The sequence below is a fragment of the Macaca thibetana genome, chromosome 7 (assembly GCF_024542745.1).
Source record: "Macaca thibetana thibetana isolate TM-01 chromosome 7, ASM2454274v1, whole genome shotgun sequence".
Classification (NCBI taxonomy): domain Eukaryota; kingdom Metazoa; phylum Chordata; class Mammalia; order Primates; family Cercopithecidae; genus Macaca; species Macaca thibetana.
The window spans coordinates 55,118,088-55,143,821 of NC_065584.1; the positions used below are offsets into that span (position 1 = coordinate 55,118,088).

General features: G+C 36.7%; 1 protein-coding gene across 1 annotated transcript in view; it reads right to left on the reverse strand.

Annotated features, from left to right (window-relative positions):
* Nucleotides 1–25,734, reverse strand: part of GPR137C (G protein-coupled receptor 137C) — an 87,659-nt gene that overhangs the window by 24,825 nt on the left and 37,100 nt on the right. Inside the window, exons 2-3 of the mRNA XM_050796916.1 lie at nt 17,309–17,352; nt 15,287–15,515 (exon numbers count right to left, since the gene is read on the reverse strand). Coding sequence (XP_050652873.1) covers nt 15,287–15,515; nt 17,309–17,352 — 273 coding nt within the window. The remainder of the gene's footprint in view (nt 1–15,286; nt 15,516–17,308; nt 17,353–25,734) is intronic.

Below are 25,734 nucleotides of genomic sequence, written 5' to 3' on the forward strand. Positions count from 1 at the left end.
ATAAATGGAAAGATATTTCATGTTCATGGATTGGAAGAATCAATATTGTTAAAATGTCCACACTACCCAAAGCAATCTACAGATTCAATGCAATCCCTATTAAAATGCCAATGACATTCTTCACAGAAAAAAAAAAAAAGCTAAAATTTATATGGAACCACAAAAGACCCAGAATAGCCAGACATCCTGAGCAAAAAGAACAAAACTTGAGCAATCACATTACTTGACTTCAAATTTTACTACAGAGTGTTAGTAACCTAAACAGCATACTACTGACATAAAACAAGCCACATAAACCAGTAGAACAGAATAGAAAACCCAGAAACCAATCCACACACCTATAGTGAACTCATTTTTGATGAAGGTGCCAAGAACATACACTGAGGAAAAGGTAGTTTCTTCAATAAATGGTGCTCGGAAAACTGGATATACATATGCAGAAGAATGAAACTAGACCCTTATCTCTTGCCACATGCAAAAATTAAATCAAAATGAATTAAAGACTGAAATCTAAGATCTCAAATTATGAAATTACTACAAGAAAGCATTGGGGAAACTCTCCAAGACATTGGTCTGGGCAAAAGTTTCTTGAGTAGTACTCCACAAGCACAAGCAACCAAAGCAAAAATGGATGGATCGGATCATATCAAGTTAAAAAGCTTCTGTGCAGCAAAGGAAACAGTTAAGAAAGTGAACAGACAACTCACAGAATGGAAGAAAATATTTGCAAACTACTCATCTGACAAGGGACTAATAACCAGAATATATGAGGAACTCAAACAACTCTATAGGAAAAAAAAATTTAATAATCTAATTTAAAAATGGGCAGCTGAGCATGGTGGCTCATGCCTGTAATCCCAATGCTTTGGGAGGTTGAGTCAGAAGGATAGCTTAAGACCGAGAGTTCAAGGCTAGCCTGGGTAACATAGCGAGACTCCATCTCTACAAAACATAAAAAATTAGTTGGGCATGGTGGTGTGTGTGCCAGCTACTCAGGAAGCAGGAGGATCACCTGGGCCCAGGAGGTTGAGGCTGCAGTGAGCTGTGATTGCACCACTGCAATCCAGCCTAGTCAACAGAGTGAGTCCCTGTCTCAAAAAAAGGAAAATAAAATAAAAATGGTCAGAAGCTTTGAAAAGATGTTTCTCAAAAGAAGACAAAAGAATTTCTCAAAAGAATGGCAAACAAGAATACAAAAAAGTACTCATGGCTCACACTTGTAATCCCAGTATTTTGGAAGGCCGAGGTGGGCAGATTGCTTGAGCTCAGGAGTTTGAGACCAGCCTGAGTGACATGGTGAAACTCTATCTCTACAAAAAGTACAAAAATTAGCCAGGTGAGGTGGTGCATGCCTGTGGTCCTAGCTACTTGGGAGGCTAAAGTGGGAGGACTGATTGAGCCCAGGAGGTTGAGGTTGCAGGGAGCTGAGATCATGCCACTGCACTCCAGCCTGTGGTGATGGAGTGAGACTTTGTCTCAAAAAAAAAAAGAAAAAGAAAAAGTGCTCAACATCATTTATTATCAGAGAAATACAAATCAAAACTACAATGAAGTATCTCATCCTAGTGAAATGGGCTTTCATTCAAAAAACAGGCAATAACAAATACTGGCAAGGTTGTGAGGAAAAGGGAACCCTTGGACACTGTTGGTGGAAATGTACATTAGTACAACCACTATGGAGAACAGTTTGGAGGCTCCTCAAAAAGCTAAAAACTGAGCTACCATACAATCCAGCAATCCCCACTGCTGTGTATATACCCAGGAAATCAGTATATAAAAGAGATATCTGCACTCCCGTGTCTGTTGAAGCCAGCACTGTCCAAACAGCCAAGATTTGCAAGCAACCTAAGTGTCCATCAACCCATGAATGGATAAAGAAATGTGGTACTTATACACACTGAAGTACTATTCAGCCATAAGAAAGAATGAGATCCTGTAATTTGCAACAACATGGAACTGGAGATCATCACATTAAATAAAATATGCTAGGCACAGAAAGACAAACATCGCATGTTCTCACTTATTTGTGGGAGCTAAAAATGAGAACAATTGAACTCATGGAGATAAGAGAGTAGAAGGATGGTTACCAGAGGCTGGGAAGGGTGGTGGAAGGGGCTGGGGAGAAGTGGGAATGGTTAATGGGTACAAAAAGTAGTTAGAAAGAATGAATAAGACCTAGTATTTGATAGCACAACAGGGTGACTATGGATAATAATTTAATTGTGTATTCTAAAATAACTAAAAGGGTATAATCTAATTGTTTGTAACACAAAGGATAAATGCTTGAGGGGATGGATATTCCATTTTCCATAATGTAATTATTATGCTTCCCACGCCTGCATCAAAAATATCTTTTTTTTTTTTTTTTTTTTGAGGCGGAGTCTCACTCTGTTCCCCAGGCTGGAGGTGCAGTGGCATGATCTTGGCTCACTGCAAGCTCCGCCTCCTGGGTTCACACTCCTGCCTCAGCCTCCTGAGTAGCTGGGACTACAGGCGCCCGCCACCACACCTGGCTAATTTTTAGTAGTTTTAGTAGAGACCGGGTTTCACCGTGTTAGCCAGGATGGTCTCGATCTCCTGACCTTGTGATCCACCTGCCTCAGCCTCCCGAAGTGCTGGGATTACAGGCGTGAGCCACGGCTCCCAGCCCAAAAATATCTTATATACCCCATACATATATACCTAATAAGCACCCACAAACATTAAAAATAAAAACTTTTCCAAGAATTAAAAAAAAAATAACGGGCTAAGTACCATGGCTCATGCCTGTAATCCCAGTACTTTGGAAGGCCAAGATGAGAGGATCATCCAAGGCCAGCCTGAGCAACACAGCAAGACCTGTTCTCTCCAAAAAAAAAAAAAAAAAAAAAAAAAAAAAAAGCTGAATGTAGTAGTGAATGCTTGCAGTCCTAGCTACTTGGGAGGCTGAGGTAGGAGAATTATATAAGTCCAGGAGTTTGAGGTTACAGTAAGCTATAATTGCACCACTACACTCCAGCCTGGGTGACACAGTGAGAACATGCCCCTATAAAGAAAAAAAAAGTAATGGAAATCATAACATAAAAGATACATGAGTGCTCTGTAAACTGAGGCTGGGATAGACAGTTCTAGATGTAATTACTAAAACCTCTAAGTCTTACTAAAAATAAAAAGCAAAACAAAGCTGATTTTGAAGAAAATTAACATTATGGAGGCTGACATTCTTTTTGAAAACCACTTAAAGGCCTATCAGTAGGATAAGAATTAATTTTGGTATATGATGAAATGTTATGCAGCCTTAAAAAGAATTGTTAATAGCATGAGAAAATTCTTCACTAGTATAAGGGGAAAAGGAGGGTATAAAGTTATATTTACATTTACACTGAGTTCCAAATATAGTTAAGTGTCAGTGGTGACACTACTGCTGTTTAGAATATTTAAAAAATCATATTCTTTCACATTGCCAAGTTTTAATAATCAGAAAAAATACATTTTTAGTAAGGATAATATGGCTAACTGCCCATAAAACCATAAAACAGCAAGTCTGGTGGAAATAAAACTAGTTAACAGACAAGTAACAGTGAAAAACAAAAGAAAACCATAAAAGCTTACCAAATAACAACATTCTGCTAAATGGGTAATGAAAGGATTTTTTTCAAGTTTTGTAAGAACAAGCCTATTCTATAAACTATGTCAAAATACGATGATGAGGATGATAGCAAGCCAACATTTATATTTTTAGTGCCAAGTAATATACTATGACTTTCCAAACATTATCATTTCATCCTTGCAACACTACTATGGACATGATTACTATACTTTATCTTCAGTTTAAAGGTGGACAGAGAGGTTAAAGTCATCGAGCTGATAAATGGCAGATCTCTGATTTAAATCCAGCAATATAACTCTAGACCTTGAGTTATTACTACTTTGTACTATGTAGTGTACAATTTATTTGAAATAAATACATTTATATCCTGAAACCTGACAAGGATACTAAAAAGTCAAAAAAAGTTGGTTAATTTTACTTCAAGTGTAAGTTTAATAACATTTTAAATAATATAATAAAAATACAAAAATTAAAAAAATAAGAAAAGGGGGCTGTACCCTCAAAATTCAAGGAATGTAACAAAAATCTAGTCAATTTACTATATTTGTATAATAAATAGAAAAGGAAAACTGTAGCAATATAAAGTAATTAACAAGAATTTAATAAGGTTAAATATCTATTCATAACTAGGTACACATAAAACTTATGAAGGCTATCATTCTTAAAAAAGATAACATTTTAATATAAACAGAAATCACACATACCAAAGATATAAAGAATAAATTCCCAGATTCCACTCCATAAATCATTGAGAAATAGTTTATACATATAGAAATGTGAATAATTATCTACATGAATTATAAATGCATATCAATTAGATAAATCTAAATTGAAACTTTTAAGGTATATCAATGAAAAAACCAAAATAAATAAAATTTAGACCCAAATATTGATGGAGCAGAGGAAGCAGGTATACTTTTATATTAATGATAGCATTATAAAATGATTTATTCTTTTGGAGAGTATTATGGCAAACTCCAATAAGAATTTATGTGAAATAATGTTATTAATAAGCAAACAAACATATCCATGTAAATTAAAACCTATATAAAAATACATACCTAAAAGATTATACGTAAACACAGGGTGATGTAAATGGAGTCAATCCATGGTGGTTACCAGCAGAGACCTGTGGTCAGACTTGAGTTTGAATCCTGGTTCAACTATGTGAACTTGGGCATGTTTATTGGTTCAATTTGCTCTTGATATGACCCAGTTGTGAAGGCTTATTTGCTTACTAGGGTAAAGCTGCTCTGGCAAAGACTACATGCAAGCATAGATGTATTTATTCAACAAATATTTACTGAACATCTACTACAGTCGTCCCCTCCTTATTCACAGGGTATCTGTTCCAAAACCCTAGGGGGATGCCTGAAACTATGGATAGTACCAGACCCTATATGTACTATTTTTTTTTTCTTATCCGTACACACCTACAATAAAATTTAATTTATAAATCAGGCATAGTAAGAAATTAACAAAATAATAATAAAATGGAATAATTATAACAAATGCTGTAATAAAAGATATGTGAATGTGCTCGTCTCTCTCAAAATAGTTTATTGTACTGAACTCACCTATTTTCAGACTGAGGTTGACTGCAGTAACTGAAACTGTGGAAAGGAAACCGCAGATAAGGGGAGACTACCCTTATCTTCACTTCACTAAAATATGCCAGGCATTATTTTAGAAAAGGACTGAAAAATGAATAAGACACATAAGAGAGCTCCTTTCCTGGTTTATACTTTAGCAGGGAGAAGCAGAAAATCAGTATGAAAATAAATGAAGAAATAATTTTGGCTACCGATAAATGCTGTGAAGATAACAAAAGAGGGTGACAGATGTAGTAATCAGAATGGGGGACAGTCTTATTTGGGTAGTGAAGAAGAGCAACTCTGAAAAAGCGACTGAGGCCTGAATGCAAAGAAGCTGTCACATAGGTACCTGTATAAAATGTAATTTAGACAGAGGGAACAATATATACAATACAAAGGCTATATGGCTGGAATAAACTTAGTATATCTTTTGTGGTGAGAAGTTGGGGCACAAAAAGTCAATGTGGCTAGAAAAGGAAGAGGAGAGTGATAGTGATAGGGGAATCACAAAAATAGGCAGAGGCCAGGTCTTACATGTCATTGAAGTCATACTGCCTTTGCCTCTTAAGCTCCACCTACTCCTGTGTAAATACCTGCTGGGAGGCACACCCATCTAGGCCACTGGGACAGTTTTCTGGACTCAGGTCCCTGGCCAGCATTCCCACACAGCCCCAGTACCTTTCTTGTGTCTTCCCCAGATCCATCTGGGCTAGAAATTGGCATCAACTTCTGAGCCCTCACAAGACATGGAGCAAGCCTAGGCTTAGAGCATCCTCCAGTGCTGAGACAACTGCAGTGGACACAGGCTCAGGAAACACCACAGTCAGTCTGTTTAGAATCCCTGCAAGACCCTCTGAAGAACGCCAGACATAAACAAAGCCAGACGGTGAAAACTAAAATAAAAATGTAACCCCTTGATATGTAGACACTGTCACACTTCTACAAGCATCAAGAACATTCAGAGAAATATCACCTCATCAAATGGATAAAATAAGGTGCCACTTACCCCAAAGTGATGGAGATGTGAGATCTCTGAAAAAATGTTAAATAACTGTTTTAAGGAAGGTAAATGAACTTCAGGAAATCACAGAGACTCAATTGAGGAATATATCAAAGAAATTTAATGCAGAGATTGAAATAATAAAAATGATCAAACAGAAACTCGGGAGCTGAAAATATGATGAATGAAATGAAAGATGCAATAGAGAGCAACAGCAGCAGAACTGGTTAAACAGAACAATCAGTGAGCTTGAAAACAGACTATTTGAAAATACACACAGGAGAAAAAAGAAAAAAAAAAGAAATGAAGAAAGCTTATGGATCTGGGGGCCAACATAAAAAAGCAGATATTGGGGTATTGGAGTTAGGTGGGGAACTGAGAAAGACAGGGGTAGAAAGTTTATTTGAAGAAATAATAACAGAAAACTTCCCAAACCTGGAGAAAGATATAAATATCCAGGTACAGGAAAGTCAAAGGTCACCAATCAGAGTCAGTCCAAGTAAGGATACTCCAAGACATATTATAATCAAACTCCCAAAGGTGAAAGACAAAGAGAGGATCCTGAAAGCAGCAAGAGTAAAGATGCAAATAACATTTAGGAAAGATTCAATACACCTGGCAGCAGACTTCTCAGCAGAAACATTATGGGCCAGGAGTGAATGGGATGATATGTTCAGAGTGCGGATGGAAAAAAAAATGCCTTCTAAGAATACTCTATCTAGCAAAGCCATTATTTAGAAGTGAAAGGGAGATAGACTTTCACAAACAAAAACTGGGGATTTATCACCAGAGCTGTCCTACAATAAACGCTAAAGAGATTTTTTTAAACCACAAGAAAAAGACTGTTAACATGATTGTTACACTAATATTATAATCATGATGCATAAACCACTTATATATTTACTAAGAAGACTAAAAGACAGAAGAATTAAAAATAATAACTACAATTTACCAAGAGATAGGCAATATAAAAATGCAAATTATGACATCAAACATTCAAAATGTGGGGAAGAAAATGGAGGTAATGTGTATAGGGTTCTTTGCTTTTTTTCTCTTCTTTTTGTGATCAAAGTAAAGTTGTTATCAATCTTAAATAACTTGTTATAATTACAGAATATTTTTTTGTAAGCCTCATGGTAACTACAAAGCAAAAATCTGTAACAGATACACTAAAAATAAAAAGCAATAGATTAAAACATACTGCCAGAGAAATCACTTAACCACAAAGGAAAACAGTAAAAAAGGAAGAAAGGAAGAGAGGAATTAGAAAAGAAGAAGCAAAAATGGCAGTAAATCCTGATGTATCAATAATAACATTGAGTGTAAATGGATTAAACTGTCTAATTAAAAGACACAGTTGCTGAATGGATTAAAAAACAAGATTCAACTATATGTTGCCTACAGGAAAATCACTTCACCTATAAAGACACACATAACTGAAAGTGAGGGGATGGAAAAAGATATTCCATGCAAATGGAAACCAAAAAGGAGTAGGAAGAGCTATATTCATATCAGATAAAATAGACTTTTTCTTTTTTTTTTTTTTGAGACAGAGTCTGGCTCTGCTGCCCAGGCTGGAGTGCAGTGGTGTGATCTCGGCTCACTGCAACCTCCACCTCCTGTGCTCAAGTGATTCTTGTGCGTCAGCCTCCCAAGCAGCTGGGATTACAGGCGTGTGTCACCATGCCCAGTTAATTTTTGTATTTTTAGTAGAGACGGGGTTTTGCCATGTTGGCCAGGCTGGTCTTGAACTCCTGAGCCAAGCCATCTGCCCACCTTGGCTTCCCATAGTGCTGGGATTACAGACATGAACCACCGCACTTGGCCAGACAAAATAGACTTTAAGTCAAAAATTGTAAAAAGACACAAAGGTCATTATACAAAGGGTTCAGTCAACTGAGCAATAAGACATGACAACAGTAAATATATGCACATTCAACACCAAGAACACCCAAATATATGAAGCAAATATTAATATTAGTAAAGCTAAAGGGAGAGATAAGCTGCAATACAGTAGCAGTAGGGGACTTCAACATCTCACTTTTAGCAATGGACAGATCATCCAGGTGGAAAATCAACAAAGAAACACTGGAGTTAAATTATACTCTAAATCAACTAGCCCTAACAGACATCCATAAACCATTTCATCCAACTTGTGCAGAATGCACATTTTTCTCGTCAGTACCTAAAACATTCTCCAGAATAGACCACATGTTAGGCCAGAAAACAAGTCTCAACAAATTAATCAAACAAAGTCGAATAATATCACTATCTTTTCTGGCTGCAACAGAGTAAGACTAGAAATCAGTAACAGGAGGAACTTCTGAAACTGTAAAAATACGTGGAAATTAAACAACATGTTCCCGAATGATCAATGGCTCAATGAATAAGTTAACAAGGAAATTTAAAAAGTTCTTGAGAAAAACAAAAATGGAAACACAACGTACCAGAAACTGTAGGATACAGCAAACGCAGTAGCAAGAGGAAAGTTTATAGCAGTAAATGCCTCCATCAAAAAAATAGATTTCAAATAAACAATCTAATAATGTACCTCAAGGAAACAGAAAAGCAAGAGCAAATCAAAGCCAAAATTAGTAGAAGGAAAGAAATAATGAAGATTAAAGCAGAAATAAGTGAAATTGAGACTTAAAACAGTACAAAAGAGGAACAAAACAAAAAGTTTGTTTTTTGAAAAGATAAATCAACAAACTTAGCTAGACTAAGAAAAAGAGAAGACTCAAATAATTAAAACTAGGGATGAAAAGAGAAACATTAGCAGCCTGGACAACATAGATCCTGTCTACAAAAAAATTTTAAAAATGGGCTGGGTGTGGTGGCACATGCCTGTAGTCCCAGCCTTGGGAGTCTGAGGTGGGAGGATCCCTTGAGCCTGAGAGGTCGAGGCTGTAGTGAGCTGAGATCACACCATTGCCCACTCCACCCTGGGTGACACAGCGAGACCCTGTCTCAAAGTAAATAAACAAATTTAATTCATAAATAAAAGCAGTATTCATGTAAAATAAAAAAGAAAAAGAAAAAGGAAACATTATAACAGATACCACAGAAATACAAGAAATCATTAGAGACTACTACAAACTACATGCCAACAAATTAGAAAATCTGGAATGGGTAAGTTCCTGAACACATATAACCTACCATGATTGAATAATGAAGAAAACCTGAATAGACCAATAATGAGTAACAATATTAAAACAGTAATAAAGTCCCCCATCAAAGAAAAGTACAAGACCTTGTGACTTCACTGCTAAATTCTACTGAAAGTTTAAAGAATACCAGTTCTGCTCAAACCATTTCAAAAAACTGAAGAAGAGGGACTATTTCCAAATTCATTCTATAAGGCTAGCATTACCCTGATACCAACACCAGAAAAAGAGACAAACAACAAAAAACTCTACAGGCCAACATCTCTGATGAAGATAGATGCAAGCATCCTTGACAAAATACTGGCAAACAGAATTCAACAAAACATTGAAAAGACCATTTGCCATGATCAAGTTGATTCATCCCACGGATGCAAGGAAGGCTCAATGTATACAATCAACAAATGTGATATATTGCAGTAACAGAATCAAGAACAAAAACCGTATGTTCATTTCAATAAATGCTTAAAAAGCATTCAATAAAATTCAACATCCTTTCATGATAAAAGCCCTAAAAAAACAGGGTACACAATATACCCCAACAAGATAAAGTCTAAATATGACAAACACACAACTAATATTATATTGAATGGGGAAAAACTGAAAGCCTTTCCACTAAAATCTGGAACAACACAAGGATGCCCACTTTCACCACTTTTATGCAACATAGTACTGGAAGTCTAAGCCAGAGCAATTAGGCAAGAGAAAGAAATAAAGGGCATCCAAACTAGAAAGGAAGAAGTCAAATTAATCCTTGTTACAGATGACATGATCTCATATTAAAACTTAAAGATTCCACAAAAAACCATTAGAACTGATAAGTGATCAGTACAATTGAAGGACACAAAATCACTGTACAAAAATCAGTAATGTTTCTATATGCTAACAGTGATCAATCTGAAAAAGAAATAAAGAAATCAATCTCATTTACAACAGCTACCAAAAAATACCTAGGAATAAATTAAACCTAAGAAGTAAAAGATCTCTATAATGAAAACCATGAAATAGTGAAGAAAGAAATTGAAGAGGACACAAAAAATGGAAAGACATCCCATGCTCATTAATTGAAAGAATCAATATTGTGAAAATTTCTATACTACCCGAAGCGATCTACAGATTCAATGAAATATCTGTCAAAATAGCAGTTACATTCTTCAAAGAAACAGAAAAAAAGTCCTAAAATTATATGGAACCACAAAAGACCTTGAATAGCTAAAGCAATCCTAAGTAAAAAGAATGAAGTTGGAAGCATCACAGTATTTGATTTTAAATTATACTGCAAAGCTATCGTATCCAAAACAGTATGGTACTGGCATAAAAACAGACACACAGACCAGTGGAATAGAACAGAGAACTCAGAAATAAATCCACACACTTACAGCCAACTTATTTTTGACAAAGATGCCAATTCTGCAATTTTGCAATTAACAAAGTGAACATACATTGGGGAAAGTCACAATCTCAATAAACAGTGTTGGGAAAACTGGTTATCTATATGCAGAGTAATTAAACAGCCCCATTTTGGCTGTGTGTGGTGGCTCATGCCTGTAATCCCAGCACTTTGGGACACCAAGGCAGGCAGATCACCTGAGGTCAGGAGTTTAAAAGCAGCCTGGCCAACATGGCGAAACCCCATCTCTACTAAAAATACAAAAAAATTAGCCAGGCGTGGTGGTGAGCGCCTGTAATTCCAGCTACCTGGGAGGCTGAGGCTGGAGAATCACTTGAACCTGGGAGGCAGATGTGGTAGTAAGCCAAGATCACAACACTGCACTACAGCCTGGGTGACATAGCTAGATTCCATCTCAAAAAAAAAAAAAAAAAAAAAAAAAAAGAGCCCCATCTCTCACCATGTACAAAAATCAATTCAAAATGGATTTAAAACATAAATTTAAGACCTGAAACTATGAAAGTACTAGAAGAAAACATTGGGGAAATGCTCCAGGACCTTCATCTGGGCAAATATTTTTTGGGCAAGACCTCAAAAGCATAGGCAACCAAAGTCATAATAGACAAATGGGATTACATCAGGCTAAAAAGCTCCTGCACAGAAAGGAAACAATTAACAAGTGAAGTGACAACCTACAGAATGGGAGTAAATATTTACAAGTTATCCATCCAACAAGGGATTAATAACCAGAATATATAAGGAACTCAAATAATCAATAGCAAAAAGATAGATAATCAAATTAAAAATGGGCAAAATACCTGAATAGACATCTCTACAAAAGCAGACATACAAATGGCCAACAGTTAAATGAAAAAATTCAACATCAATCATCAGGGAAATGCAAATCAAAACCACAATGGGTTATCATCTCACCATAGTTAGAATGGTTATTATCAAAAAGACAAAAAATCAAGTGCTGGCAGATATGTAGAGAAAGGAGAATGCTTGTACACTGTTGATGGGAATGTAAAGTAGGACAACCGTTATGAAAAACAGTATGAGGCTGGGAGCAGTGGCTCACACCTGTAATCCCAGCACTTCGGGAGGCCAAGGAGGGTGGATTACCTAAGGTCAGGAGTTTGAGACCAACCTGGCCAACATTGTGAAACCCCATCTCTACTAGTAATACAAAAAAAAAAAAAAAAAAAAAAAATCAGCCAGGCGTGGTGGCAGGCTCCTGTAACCCCAGCTACTCTGGAGGCTGAGGCAGGAGAATTACTTGAACTTGGGAGGCAGAGTGTGCAGTGAGCCAAGAGTGCGCCACTGTATTCCAGCCTTGGCGAAAGAGCACGACTCCATCTCAAAAACCACCCCAAAAAGCAGTATGGAGGTTCCTTGAAAAACTAAAAATAGAACTACCATATGATCTAGAAATCTCACTGCTGGGTAGATATCCAAGAGAAAGGAAATCACTGTGTCAAAGAGACAGGTGCACTCCCATATTTGTTGTAGCAAAATGTAATAGCCAAGATACGGAATCAACCTAAGTGTCCATCAACAGATGAATGAATAAAAGAAGTGGTATATGTATACAATGGACTATTACATGGGCATAAAAAGAATGAAATCCTGTCATTTGAAGTAACATGGATGGACCTGGAGTTCATTACATTAAGTGAAATAAGCCAGGCACAGTAAGACAAATATACTGCATGTTCTCACTCACATGTGGGAGCTACAAAAGTGGATCTCATGGAGGTAGAGTAGAATAATGGTTACTAACGGCTGGAAAAGGAAGAGTGGTAGGGGAGGATGAAGAGAAGTTGGTTGATGAGTACAAAAATACAGTCAGATAGAAGGAATAAGTATTCGATAGTACATTATGGAAATTAGAGTTAATAACAATTTATTACATGTTTCAAAATAACTAGAAAGAACTGTAATATTTCCAACACAAAAATATAAATGTTTGAGGTGATGATATCCCAATTACCCTGATTTAATTATTACACATCATATACATGCAGCAAAATATCACATGTACCCCAAAAATATGTACAACTAAATATAAAATGTCAATTAAAAAATACAAAAAAAGTAGATTTCATATACAAATGCCACCTTGTATAAACTGGTAAGTGCCTCAAGAGAAATAAATAAAAATTTAAGATAATTCACATAGTGAGTTATTTCTAAATTTTATTTTAGAGTTGGGGGGAAGGGATCAAATTGAGTTCATAACAAGGGGAAAGATTAAGTGAGGTCTTTAAAGTTAGATAAGATATGAGCAATCAGGTAGAGATGTGTGGGAGGAGGAAAGCCATTCCTGGATAATAAAACAGCCTAAGAATATAGAGACAGGGCATACTGTGTGTCATTTGGAAATAAGGAAGGTAAGATTGGTTGAGACAAATTACAGAGGATCTTACTATCACAGAACATGTAAAGGAAGGAAGAATGAAAAGAGTAAGACAGAAGACCAAAGTCTAAACTTTAAGGAAATGCTCTTAAAGACATCAAGAAACAGGGTCAGTCTGATAGTGAAAGAGTACCAAAGGTATTGAGAGACAGAGAGAAAGAGAGAGAGAGAGAAAAACAACAACAACCACCACCAAAAAACCCAGTAAGTGAAAGAGGCTCAATAAACACTTGTTGACTGAATAAAAGGAATGACTATTATTGTACACTGTTATAGAAGTCAAAAGTCAAAAATGAGTCTAGTGATTTTACAAGAACATGAAAGCAAGATGACATGCTCTTTGAATACAGAAGTTTATAATCTAGTCAGGAAGATTGGGAACTACTTAACATTACAATATTACACAAATCATCTAGTATGTCATCTACCTTTATAGGTGAATATGTCTGAACATGTATATCTGTAGTATTCCTAGATAATTCTGAATCCATGCAGTTTTTAAATTTAAAACTTTAATAATAAATAAGTGAATACCTTTCATATGATAGGAAGGGAACGGTGTTCAAATAATTCTGGAGGATTTATTAAATGAAATTTTCTTCTCAGATTGGTGACTTTGAATAAAGTCTATCTATTTCAAAGCAAGTAAAAAACCAAACTTAGAAATACACTAGGTATCTAGAGAAGAAGCACTTGAGATTCAACATCTATTTATGCTTTATCCCTAGACAAGCAAGAGGTATGAATTCTATAGTAATGTTATCATACTAAGTAAAAATGCCATTGTTCCTACCAGAAGATTATGGATGGTAACAGTGACAGTATTATTTTTAACAGTCAAACCAAAGCCTGAATTACCTAAAATATTTAAATTTTAGGAGCAAACTAGACTAGAAATTTAATAAAATAATTTTCCAGGTAAGATTAATAGGTTTGAAAGTCTGATTTTGTCTCTTCTCTCTCTCTCTACATATATATATACATATATACACACACACACACATAGTATCTCCCCCAGCATTCCACTGAAATATATTTAAAAAGTAAAATTAAAATCTCTGCCTACATTTAAAGGACAAGTTGATTACCATATATTTAATTATAGTACCTTACTTTACTAGGACTATATTAAGGATAATGACAATATAGAAAGAAGCCTAAAAATATTTCAGAGGACTGTTTTAACTGTCTAAGATACTATCTCAGCTTATTATTAGTGAATAGGCAATGATGTCAAATTAAAGCAAGAAAGCAAGCTCTCCGTGGAAGTGACTGTAAAAATGTATTTATGTACATACCCCACCCCAATATCCACATATCTACCCCCTCACACCCAATGCCACACATAAACTGGGATGACTGATTTTCTACTCAATCACACAGTCAATCAACAATGGTAGAAACTTCCATGTTTATTTGTTAATAAGCTAATATCTGGCTTCTGTTTGTTGATCCAAAGTATAAGGCAAGGGAGAAGCAAGGCATTTATAAATTTTGCTACACAATTAGTTATTTCAAGTATCATACAGACTTCATATTATTGGGTGAAGTAACGTTTTCTAACCTTTATACAAATAAAGACCACTTTTACCTATATGACATCTTAACATTGCTAATCCTGCCACCCTTACTGTGCAAAATCTTAAGATGCGAGTGTGACTTTATATTATAGACTATTTTTGATCCGTTCATATATATTCTCTTTCATGTGATTAGCCTCCAATGCAGAATCACAGAAAATACAATATGCTTAGTATATTCTTTCTTCTTTTCTTTAAACCATTGTTTAGTAAGGACCAAATATTGAATAACTTTTAATTTCTAGTGATTATTCTTTCATGCTCAAAGTGTAACTGTTATTCAGGATATTAAAAAAAAAAAAAACAATGTCTGTAGTCCCAGCTACTTGGGAGGTTGAGGCAGAGGATCACTTGAGCCCCAAAGCTCAAGGCTGCACTGCACAATGACTACATCTGTGAAGAGCCACTGCACTCTAGCCTGATTAATATGGCAAGACTCTGTCTCAAATAAAATAAAATAAAATAGCAATAGAAACTTTCCATTAATATATGATCAGTAGGCTCAGAATTTGAAATTAGATTTTCAAGTGCCAATTTAAGAAATATACTTACCTTTGATTCGAGGTAGACATTTGCTGATGACATTTTTGTAATTTTGCATATGTAACTAACTAAAGAGATGGCACAAAGAATAAACAGGCTATCATTAATTAATGCTCGAACAAACACAGTCCATTTCAACTGATTTTCTGGGACATCTCCATGAACTAGCATTGCACAAGTCAAGTTCACCACTAAAAAGAGCAGGCTCGCCATTATAAAGCCGAAATGCAGTAGAACTCTGAAAGAAAAAAAGTGTATTAGATGGTCATATAACTAACAAGAAATTAAATTTAATTCTGAATTAGTTTGTTATGTTAGGTGTAAGAATTCCTTCAGTTTGAAATGTTTATGAATGGCATAGATTTTTAAGCATTTATTCAGAAATAATCTCAGGTTGAGCTGAACTCAGTTGTCTCTACCAGGAATAAGACAGGACAATTTTAACACTATTTCAAGTAATCCCAAATTTTTCATTTTTATAACTATTAAGCATATTTTCATTAACTTTTCCAATCCAAGAGTTATCAGGCTTTTATAATGTGCCTGAAAATTAATATACTGTACCTAAATTTATATTGATTACCTAATATTAATTTTAAGAGTTAGGCCAGGCATGGCGGCTCACGCCTGTAATCTCAGAACTTTGGGAGGCCGAGGCAGGCAGATCACTTGAGGCCAGGAGTTTGAGACCAGCCTGGCTAACATGGTGAAACCGCATCTCTACTAAAAATACAAAAATTAGCCGGTGTGGTGGCGCACACCTGTAGTCCCAGCTATTCAGGAGGCTGAGGCACGAGAATCACTTGAACCCAGGAGGTGGAGGTTGCAGTGAGCCAAGATAGTGCTATTGCACTCCGGCCTGGGTGAGAGTGCGAGACTGTATCGATTAAAAAAAAAAAAAAAAAGGAAAAAAAAATTTTAAGAGTTAAAGCATGTTTTAAACAACATTCCTTATGAATGGTCTGATTATAGCAAACAATGCTTTCAAACTTGACTAAAGAAGAACATAGGGACAGTATATGTAGAGTTTCAAGCACTCATTAATACCTCATGTTCTTATAAAGTTGCATATTTACTGTGCATAAAGAGCAACTCTGCACATAAAATCCTTAATCTCCTCCCCCTAAGAAAATTTAGGCTACCTCATAAGAACTCTTTAGTTAAGGCTGCTATCTGTATCAAGTAGCAGTAACAACTATCTGTACGAATGTAATCCCAGTTCAAACACATTTATACTCCCAAATTAAATACATATGATGCTGAAATTTATCTGGCTTCCTGATATATCGGGTCATTTCAATAGTGGAAATCATAAAGTAGCTGCCTTTGGAAATGGTTTAAATGAGGTAAATTGAAGGTAATGTGCAATCTGTAACAAGCAAACTAAACTGCTTAGCGTACATGTAAAGCAAAAAGATTTTCGTTTTAAAAGGTTGTATTTTAAAGTTCTTCCAGATTAAATAACGAAAACAGTAATTACATAGTTTGAAACCCAAAAAGGATCTTGGAATTACCTATATATCCAGATAATTAGAGTAGTTTAGAAAACCAAAGCACAGAGAGGGTACGTGAGTTGCATAGTAAGCATGTTAGTGGGAAAATTGGGTTGGAAACCCCAATCTCCTGACTCCACAGCTTAGCACTCTCGCTTTTGAGATTGATCAGTACTGAAATATTACTTATTTCATGGAACATTCTCACTTCAAACAGCATAATCTAACTTTGGCAAAAGTTATGCAGTTAGATCTAATATTTGAAGCAGGGCAGGGACAGAGCAGCAAACAAACAAAAACTGAGTCAGCTGTATGGCTGAAGGGAGAGAAATTTGAGCTACCCAATTTACTTCCTTTGAACCAATCTAACAACTTGGTTTTCTATAAAACCGTGAAGGTGCCTTCAACAACCACTCCCCTTCTACCACGAGAAGTCTGCTATAAAAAAAAATTAGATCTTTTAGGTACTAAGCCTTATTATTAATGAATTAATGCTTTAGATCTTTTAGATAGAAATTTAGATACTCATAAAACTTACTTGTGTCTGTCAAGTTCAGTGGCACATCTGACTTTACATATAACCTATAAAGAGAATATAAAAAGAAAATTTTGAAAACATGTAATATTGAATTCTTAAATATGTTCTGATTTTGTGTTTTAAAGTGCTGCAACTATAAACAACATACAGCAAGCAAAGTTCAAATGTTAACAGCTGAACTACCATAAATTAAAAGACAGTTTTCCAAAGGCTTAAAACAATAAATCAATAACTTTCTTTGTTATCAACATAAACTTACATTTCTATCTTTAAAGATTTAAACAGAATTAATTCAGTTTAAACATTTACTGAAGTTTTATTATGAGGCAGACATTGTGCTGAATGGCTTGCCACCTATCCTAAACTTCATTAGTCATGTTTTATTCTAAAATGGAACTTCTTGCTTAAATATGAATATGGCTGAGTGTTCTCCAAAGACTATTTTCTTCAGTAATGAAATGAATTAGTAAAGTGAGATGAGGTACCAAAAGTGAACACAGAGATAATGAGCATATATCATATTTAGTAAACTTTCTTCTTTTACAAAGCCTTACAAAAAGCAGGTACTCAGATACTTGTTGAATAAAGTTAGGCGGGTAGGTAAACAAAATTTGAAATAAACATGGTATATTCTGAGAACATGGTACTAAGGGTCTCAAGTCCTTACTGGTAAACTTTAAATTATTCTTTAGATAATGGGAAGATATTGAAGGTTTTTATATAGTTATTCCAAAATACGGAATTTCACTAATCTGACATTAATGTACAGGCTACTACAGAGGAACTACAAAATAAAAGTAGAAAGACCAGTTACAGGACTATTGAAGTACAGTATGAACTTTGGGGACCTGGAAAGAAAGAAGAAAGTATATTATGAAGAAAAATAGTGGAGGTACATGGTAATGTACTGATTTCATTCAAACATTTACCAAGTGCCTATTATATATCACATTCTATGAAAGATGCTATGGATTCATAAACATGACCACGGTTTCTGCTCTCTAGGAGCTCAGAGTATGGAAGAACAGATAAATCATCTATTCTGATACATTGTGATCTAAATGCAAAATATGCTATCACTAAATCTATAAAGAGAAAAATACTAATTTGCTCCAAGAAAGTGTATGAGGTAAGGGGAAAAACTGTCTGGAGCATCAGGGAGGACTTCTCATATCTGAGCCAACTTACGAAGAGTAAATTGGTGTGAGGCAGGTGAATCATCAGGCAAAGACAGACGCCTGTGCATCTACTCCTACCTACTGTCCAGCCATGTGTCGCTTAATGACAGAGATATGCTCTGAGAAATGCATTGTTACAAATGCACCATTTGGAGATATGAGGGGTCCCTTTCAAGATGGCCAATAGGAACAGCTCCAGTGTGCAGCTTCTAGCAAGATCGACGCAGAAGATAGGTGATTTTTGCATTTCCAACTGAGGTACCTGGTTCCTCTCATTGGGACTGGTTGTACAGTGGGTGCAGCCCATGGAGGGCGAACTGAAGCAGGGCTGGTGTTGCCTCATCCGGGAAGTGCAAGGGGTTGGGGGATTTCCCTTTCCTAGGCAAGGGAAGCCGTGACAGACTGTACCTGGAGGAATGGTACACTCTCGTCCAAAAACTGTACTTTTCCCATGGTCTTAGCAACTGGCAGACCAGGAGATTCCCTCCTGTACCTCTGTCCCACACCCACAGAGCCTTGCTCAATGCTAGCACAGCAGTCTGAGATCAACCTGCAATGCTGCAGCCTGGTGGGGGAGGGGCATCCACCATTACTGAGGCTTAAATAGGTAAACAAAGCAGCTGGGAAGCTTGAACTGGGTGGAGCCCACCGTAGCTCAGCAAGGCCTACCGCCTCTCTAAAGGTCACCTCTGTGGGCAGGGCACAGCTGAACAAAAGGCAGCAGACAACTTCTGCAGACTTAAACGTCCCTCTCTGACAGCTTGGAAGAGAGCAGTGGTTCTCCCAGCACAGAGTTCAAGCTCTGAGAACAAACAGACTGTCTCCTCAAGTGGGTCCCTGACCCTGGGTAGCCTGACTGGGAGACACCTCCCAGTAGGGGCCGACAGACACCTCATAGAGGCAGGTGCCCCTCTGGGATGAAGCATCCAGAGGAAGGATCTGGCAGAAATATTTGCTGTTCTGCAACATTTGCTGTTCTGCAGCCTCTGCTGGTGATACTCAGGCAAACAGGTTGTGAGGTGGACCTCCAGCAAACTCCAACAGACCTGCAGCTGAGAGGCCTGACTGTTAGAAGGAAAACTAACAAACAGAAAGGAATAGCATCAACATCAACAAAAAGGATATCCACACCAAAACCACATCTGTAGGTCACCAATATCAAAGACCAAAGGTAAATGAAACCACAAAAATGGGGAGAAACCAGAACACAAAAGCAGAAAATTCCAAAAACCAGAGTGCCTCTTCTCTTCCAAAGGATAGCAGATCCTCGCCAGCAATGGAACAACACCGGACAGAGAATGAGTTTGATGAGTTGACAGAAGTAGGCTTCAGAAGATCGGTAATAATAAACTTCTCCGAGCTAAAGAAGCATGTTCTAACCCAATGCAAGGAAGCAAAAAACCTTGAAAAAAGGTTAGACGAATGGCTAACTAGAATAAACAGTGTAGAGAAGACCTTAAATGACCTGATATAGCTGAAAACCACAGCACAAGCACTTCATGATGCATGAACAAGCTTCAGTAGCCGATTCAATCAAGTGAAACAAAGGATATCAGTGATTTAAGATAAATTAATAAAATAGAGCAAGAAGACAAGATTAAGAAAAAAGAGTAAAAAGAAATGAACAAAGCCTCCAAGAAATATGGGACAATGTGAAAACACCAAATCTACGTTTGACTGGTGTACCTGAAAGTGACAGGGAGAATGGAACCAAGTTAGAAAACACTCTTCAGGATATTATCCAGGAGAACTTCCCCCAACCTAGCAAGGCAGGCCAACATTCAAATTCAGGAAATACAGAGAACACCACAAAGATACTCCTCGAGAAGAGCAACCCCAAGACACGTAACTGTCAGATTTACCAAGGTTGAAATGAAGGAAAAAATGTTAAGGGCAGCCAGAGAGAAAGGTCGGGTTACCCACAAAGGGAAGCCCATCAGACTAACAGCAGATCTCTTGGCAGAAACCCTACAAACAAGAAGAGAGTGGGGGCCAATATTCAATATTCTTAAATAAAAGAATTTTCAACCTAGAATTTCATATCCAGCCAAACTAAGCTTCATAAGTGAAGGAGAAATAAAATCCTTTACAGACAAGCAAATGCTGAGAGATTTTGTCACCACCAGGCCTACCTTACAAGAGCTCCTGAAGGAAGCACTAAACATGGAAAGAAACAACCGGTACCAGCCACTGCAAAAACATGCCAAATTATAAAGACCAATGATGCTATGAAGAAACTGCACCAATTAATGGGCAAAATAACCAGCTAACATCATAATGACAGGACCAAATTCACACATAACAATATTAACCTTAAATGTAAATGGGTTAAATGCCCCCAGTTAAAAGACACAGACTGGCAAATTGGATAAAGAGTCAAGAGCCATTGGTGTGCTGCATTCAGGAGACCCATCTCATGTGCAGAGACACACATAGGCTCAAAATAAAGGGATGGAGGAAGATCTACCAAACAAATGGAAAGCAAAAAAAAGCAGCAGTTGTTTTCTGATAAAACAGACTTTAAACCAACAAAGAACAAAAGAGACAAAGAAGGTCATTACTGAATGGTAAAGGGATCAATTCAACAAGAAGAGCTAACTATCCTAAATACACCCAATACAGGAGCACCCAGACTCATAAAGAAAGTCCTTACAGACCTACAAAGAGACTTAGACTCCCAATAATGGGAGACTTTAACACCCCACTGTCAATTTCAATATTAGCTAGATCAATGAGACAGAAGGTTAACAAGGATATCCAGGACTTGAACTCAGCTCTGCACCAAGCAGACCTAATAGACAGCTACAGAACTCTCCACCCCAAATCAACAGAATATACCTTTTTCTCAGCACCACATTGCCCTTATTCTAAAATTGACCACATAATTGGAAGTGAAACACTCCTGAACAAATGTAAAACAACAGAAATCACAACAAACTGTCTCTCAGACCACAGTGCAATCAAATTAGAACTCAGGATTAAGAAACTCACTAAAAACCGCACAACTACATGGAAACTGAACAACCTGTTCCTGAATGACTACTGGGTACATAACGAAATGAAGGCAGAAATAAAGATGTTCTTTGAAACCAATGAGAACAAAGACACATCATACCAGAACCTCTGGGACACATTTAAAGCAGTGTGTAGAGGGAAATTTATAGCACTAAATGCCATAAGAGGAAGCAGGAAAGATCTAAAATTGATACCCTAACATCACAATTAAAAGAACTAGAGAAGCAAGAGCAAACAAATTCAAAAGCTAGCAAAAGGCAAGAGATAACTAAGATCAGAGCAGAACTGAAAGAGGGAGAGATAAAAAATTCTTCAAAAAATCAATGAATCCAGGAGCTGGTTTTTTGAAAGATCAACAAAATAGACCACTAGCAAGACTAATAAAGAAGAAAAGAGAGAAGAATCAAATAGACACAATAAAAAATGATAAAGGGGATATCATCACCAATCCCACAGAATTGCGAACTACCACCAGAGAATACTATAAACACCTCTACACAAATAAACTAGAAAATCCAGAAGAAATGGATAAATTCCTGGACACATACACCCTCCCAAGACTAAACCAGGAAGAAGTTGAATCTCTGAATAGATCAATAACAGGTTCTGAAATTGAGGCAATAATTAATAGCCTATTAACCAAAAAACATCCAGGACCAGATGGATTCACAGCCCAATTCTACCAGCGGTACAAACAGGAGCTGGTACCATTCATTCTAAAACTATTCCAATCAACAGAAAAAGAGGGACTCCTCCCTAACTCATTTTATGAGGCCAGCATCATCCTGACACAAAAGCCTGGCAGAGACACAACAAAAAAGGAAAATTTTAGACGAATATGCCTATGTGAAAATCCTCAATAAAATACGGGCAAACTGAATCCAGCAGCACATCAAAAAGCTTATCCACCACAATCAACTTGGCTTCATCCCTGGGATGCATGGCTGGTTCAACATATCAAATCAATAAACATAATCCATCACATAAACAGAACCAATGACAAAAACCACATGATTATCTCAATAGATGCAGAAAAGGCCTTCAACAAAACTCAACAGCCCTTCATGCTAAAAACTCTGAATATACTAGGTATTGATGCAACGTATCTCAAAATAGTAAGAGCTATTTATGACAAACCCACAGCCAGTATCATACTGAATGGGCAAAAACTGGAAGCACTCCCTTTGAAAACCGGCACAAGACAAGGATGCTCTCTCTCACCACTCCTATTCAACATAGTGTTGGAAATTCTGGCCAGGGCAATCAGGCAAGAGAAAGAAACAAAGGGTATTCAATTACGAAAAGAGGAGGTCAAATTGTCCCTGTTTGCAGATGACATGATTGTATATTTAGAAAACCCCATCGTCTCAGCCCAAAATCTCCTTAAGCTGATAAGCAACTTCAGCAAAGTCTCAGGATACAAAAATCAATGTGCAAAAATCACAAGCATTCTTATACACCAATAACAAACAGAGAGGTGAATCATGAGTGAACTCCCATTCACAATTGCTATAAAGAGAATAAAATACCTAGGAATCCAAGTTACAAGGGATGTGAAGGACCTTTTCAAGGAGAACTACAAACCACTGCTCCACAAATAAAAGAGGACACAAACAAATGGAAGAACATTCCATGCTCATGGATAGGAAGAATCAATATTGTCAAAATGGCCATACTGCCCAAGATAATTTATAGATTCAGTGCCATCCCCACCAAGCTACCAATGACTTTCTTCACAGAATTGGAAAAAATACTTTAAAGTTCATATGGAACCAAAAAAGAGCCTGCATAGCCAAGACAAACAGCAAAAAGAACAAAGCTAGAGGCATCATGCTACCCGACTTCAAACTATACTATAAGGCTACAGTAACCAAAACAGCATGGTACTGGTACCAAAACAGATATATAGACCAATAGAACAGAACAGAGGCCTCAGAAATAACACCCCACATCTACAACCATCTGACCTTTGACAAACCTGACAAAAACAAGCAATGGGAAAAAGACTCCCTATTTAATAAATGGTGCTGGGAAAACTGGCTAGCTATATGTAGAAAGCCGAAACTGGATCCTTTCCTTACACCTTATACAAAAATTAATTCAGGATGAATTAAAGACTTAAATGTGTAAGACCTAAAGCCATTAAAAACCCAAGAAGAAAACCTAGGCAATACCATTCAGGACATAAGCATGGGCAAAGACTTCATGACTAAAACACCAAAAGCAATGGCAACAAAAGCCAAAATAGACAAATGGAATCCAATTAAAGTAAAGAGCTTCTGCATAGCAAAAGAAGCTACCACCAGGGTGAACAGGCAACATAAGAAATAAGAGAAAATTTTTGTAATCTACCCATCTGACAAAGGGCGAATATCTAGAATCTACAAAGAACTTAAGTTTACAAGAAAAAAACAAACAACCTCATCAAAAAGTGGGCAAAGGATATGAACAGACACTTCTCAAAAGAAGACATGTGTGCAGCCAACATACACATGAAAAAATGCTCATCATCGCTGCTCATTAGAGAAATGCAAATCAAAACCACAATGAGATACCATCTCATGCCAGTTAGAATGGCAATCATTAAAAAGTCAGGAAATAACAGATGCTGGAGAGGATGAGGAGAAATAGGAACGCTTTTACCCTGTTGGTGGGAGTGTACATTAGTTCAACCATTGTGGAAGACAGTGTGGCAATTCCTCAAGGATCTAGAACTAGAAATACTACTTGACCCAGCGATCCCATTACTGGGTATACCCAAAGGATTACAAACCATGCTACTATAAAGACACATGCACACGTATGTTTATTGCGGCACTATTCACAATAGTAAAGACTTGGAACCAACCCAAATGTCCATCAATGATAGACTGGATTAAGAAAATGTGGCACATATACACCATGGAATACTATACAGTGATAAAAAAGAATGAGTTCATGTCCTTTGCCGAGACATGGGTGAAGCTGGAAAACATCATTCTCAGCAGACTATCACAAGGACCAAAAACCAAATACCACATGTTCTCATTTATAGGTGGGAGTTGAACAATGAGAATACATGGACACAGGGCAGGGAACATCACACACTGGGGTCTATAGGAGGGTGGGGGCTGGGGAGGATAGCATATCTACCTACGTAACAAACATGCACATTGTGCACATGTATCCTAGAACTTTAAGTATAATTAAAAACAACAACAAAAAAGCACAATCTGTCAGTGTGTGAACATTACAGAGTACACTTACACAAATCTAGATGATATAGCTTACTACATACCTAGGTCATATGGTATACAGCCTATGCTCCTAGGTTACAAACCTGTATAGCATGTTACTGCTGTACCAAATGCTATGTACAAGTATAACACGATGGTATTTGTGTATCTAAACATAGAAAACATACAGTAAAAACATGTTATAAAATACAAAAAATGGTGCACTTGTATAGGGCACTTAATATGAATGCAGCTTACAGGGCTGGATGTTGCTCTGGGTGTCAGTGAGTGAGTGGTGAGTGAATGTGTAGGCCTAGGACATTACTGTACACTACTGTAGACTTTATAAACATTGTACATTTAGGCTACACTAATTTTATTTCTAAAATGAACAATAAATTAACCTCAGCTTACTATAACTTTTTAAATTTATATACTTTTTAACTTTTTGACTCTTGTACTAACCCTTGGCTTAAAACAGAACTACATCATACAGTTGTACAAAAATATTTTCTTTCTTCATATCCTTATTCAATAAGCTTTTTTTTCCTATTGTAAAATGTTTTCATTTTTTACTTTTTGAACTTTTTTTTCTTAAAGGCTAAGACATAAACACCGCCATTAGCTTAGGCCTTAGGGTCAGGATCATCCATATCACTGTCTTCTAACTCCACATCTTGTGTCACTGGAAGGTGTTTAGATGCAATAACATGCATGGAGCTGACATCTCCTATGATAACAATGCCTTCTTCTGGAATACTTCCTGAAGGACCTATGTGAGACTTTTCTACAGTAAACTTTTTTTTTAATAAGTAGAAAGGAATTCTAAAATAATAGTAAATACATCAACCAGTAACACAATCATTTATTATCCAGTATTATATACTGTACATAATTGTATGTGGTACACTTTTATACCACTGGCAGCACAGCTTTGTTTATACTAGCATCACCATAAACATGTGAGTAATGCACTGTGCTATGACGTTACAATGGCTATGATGTTAAAATGGCTACG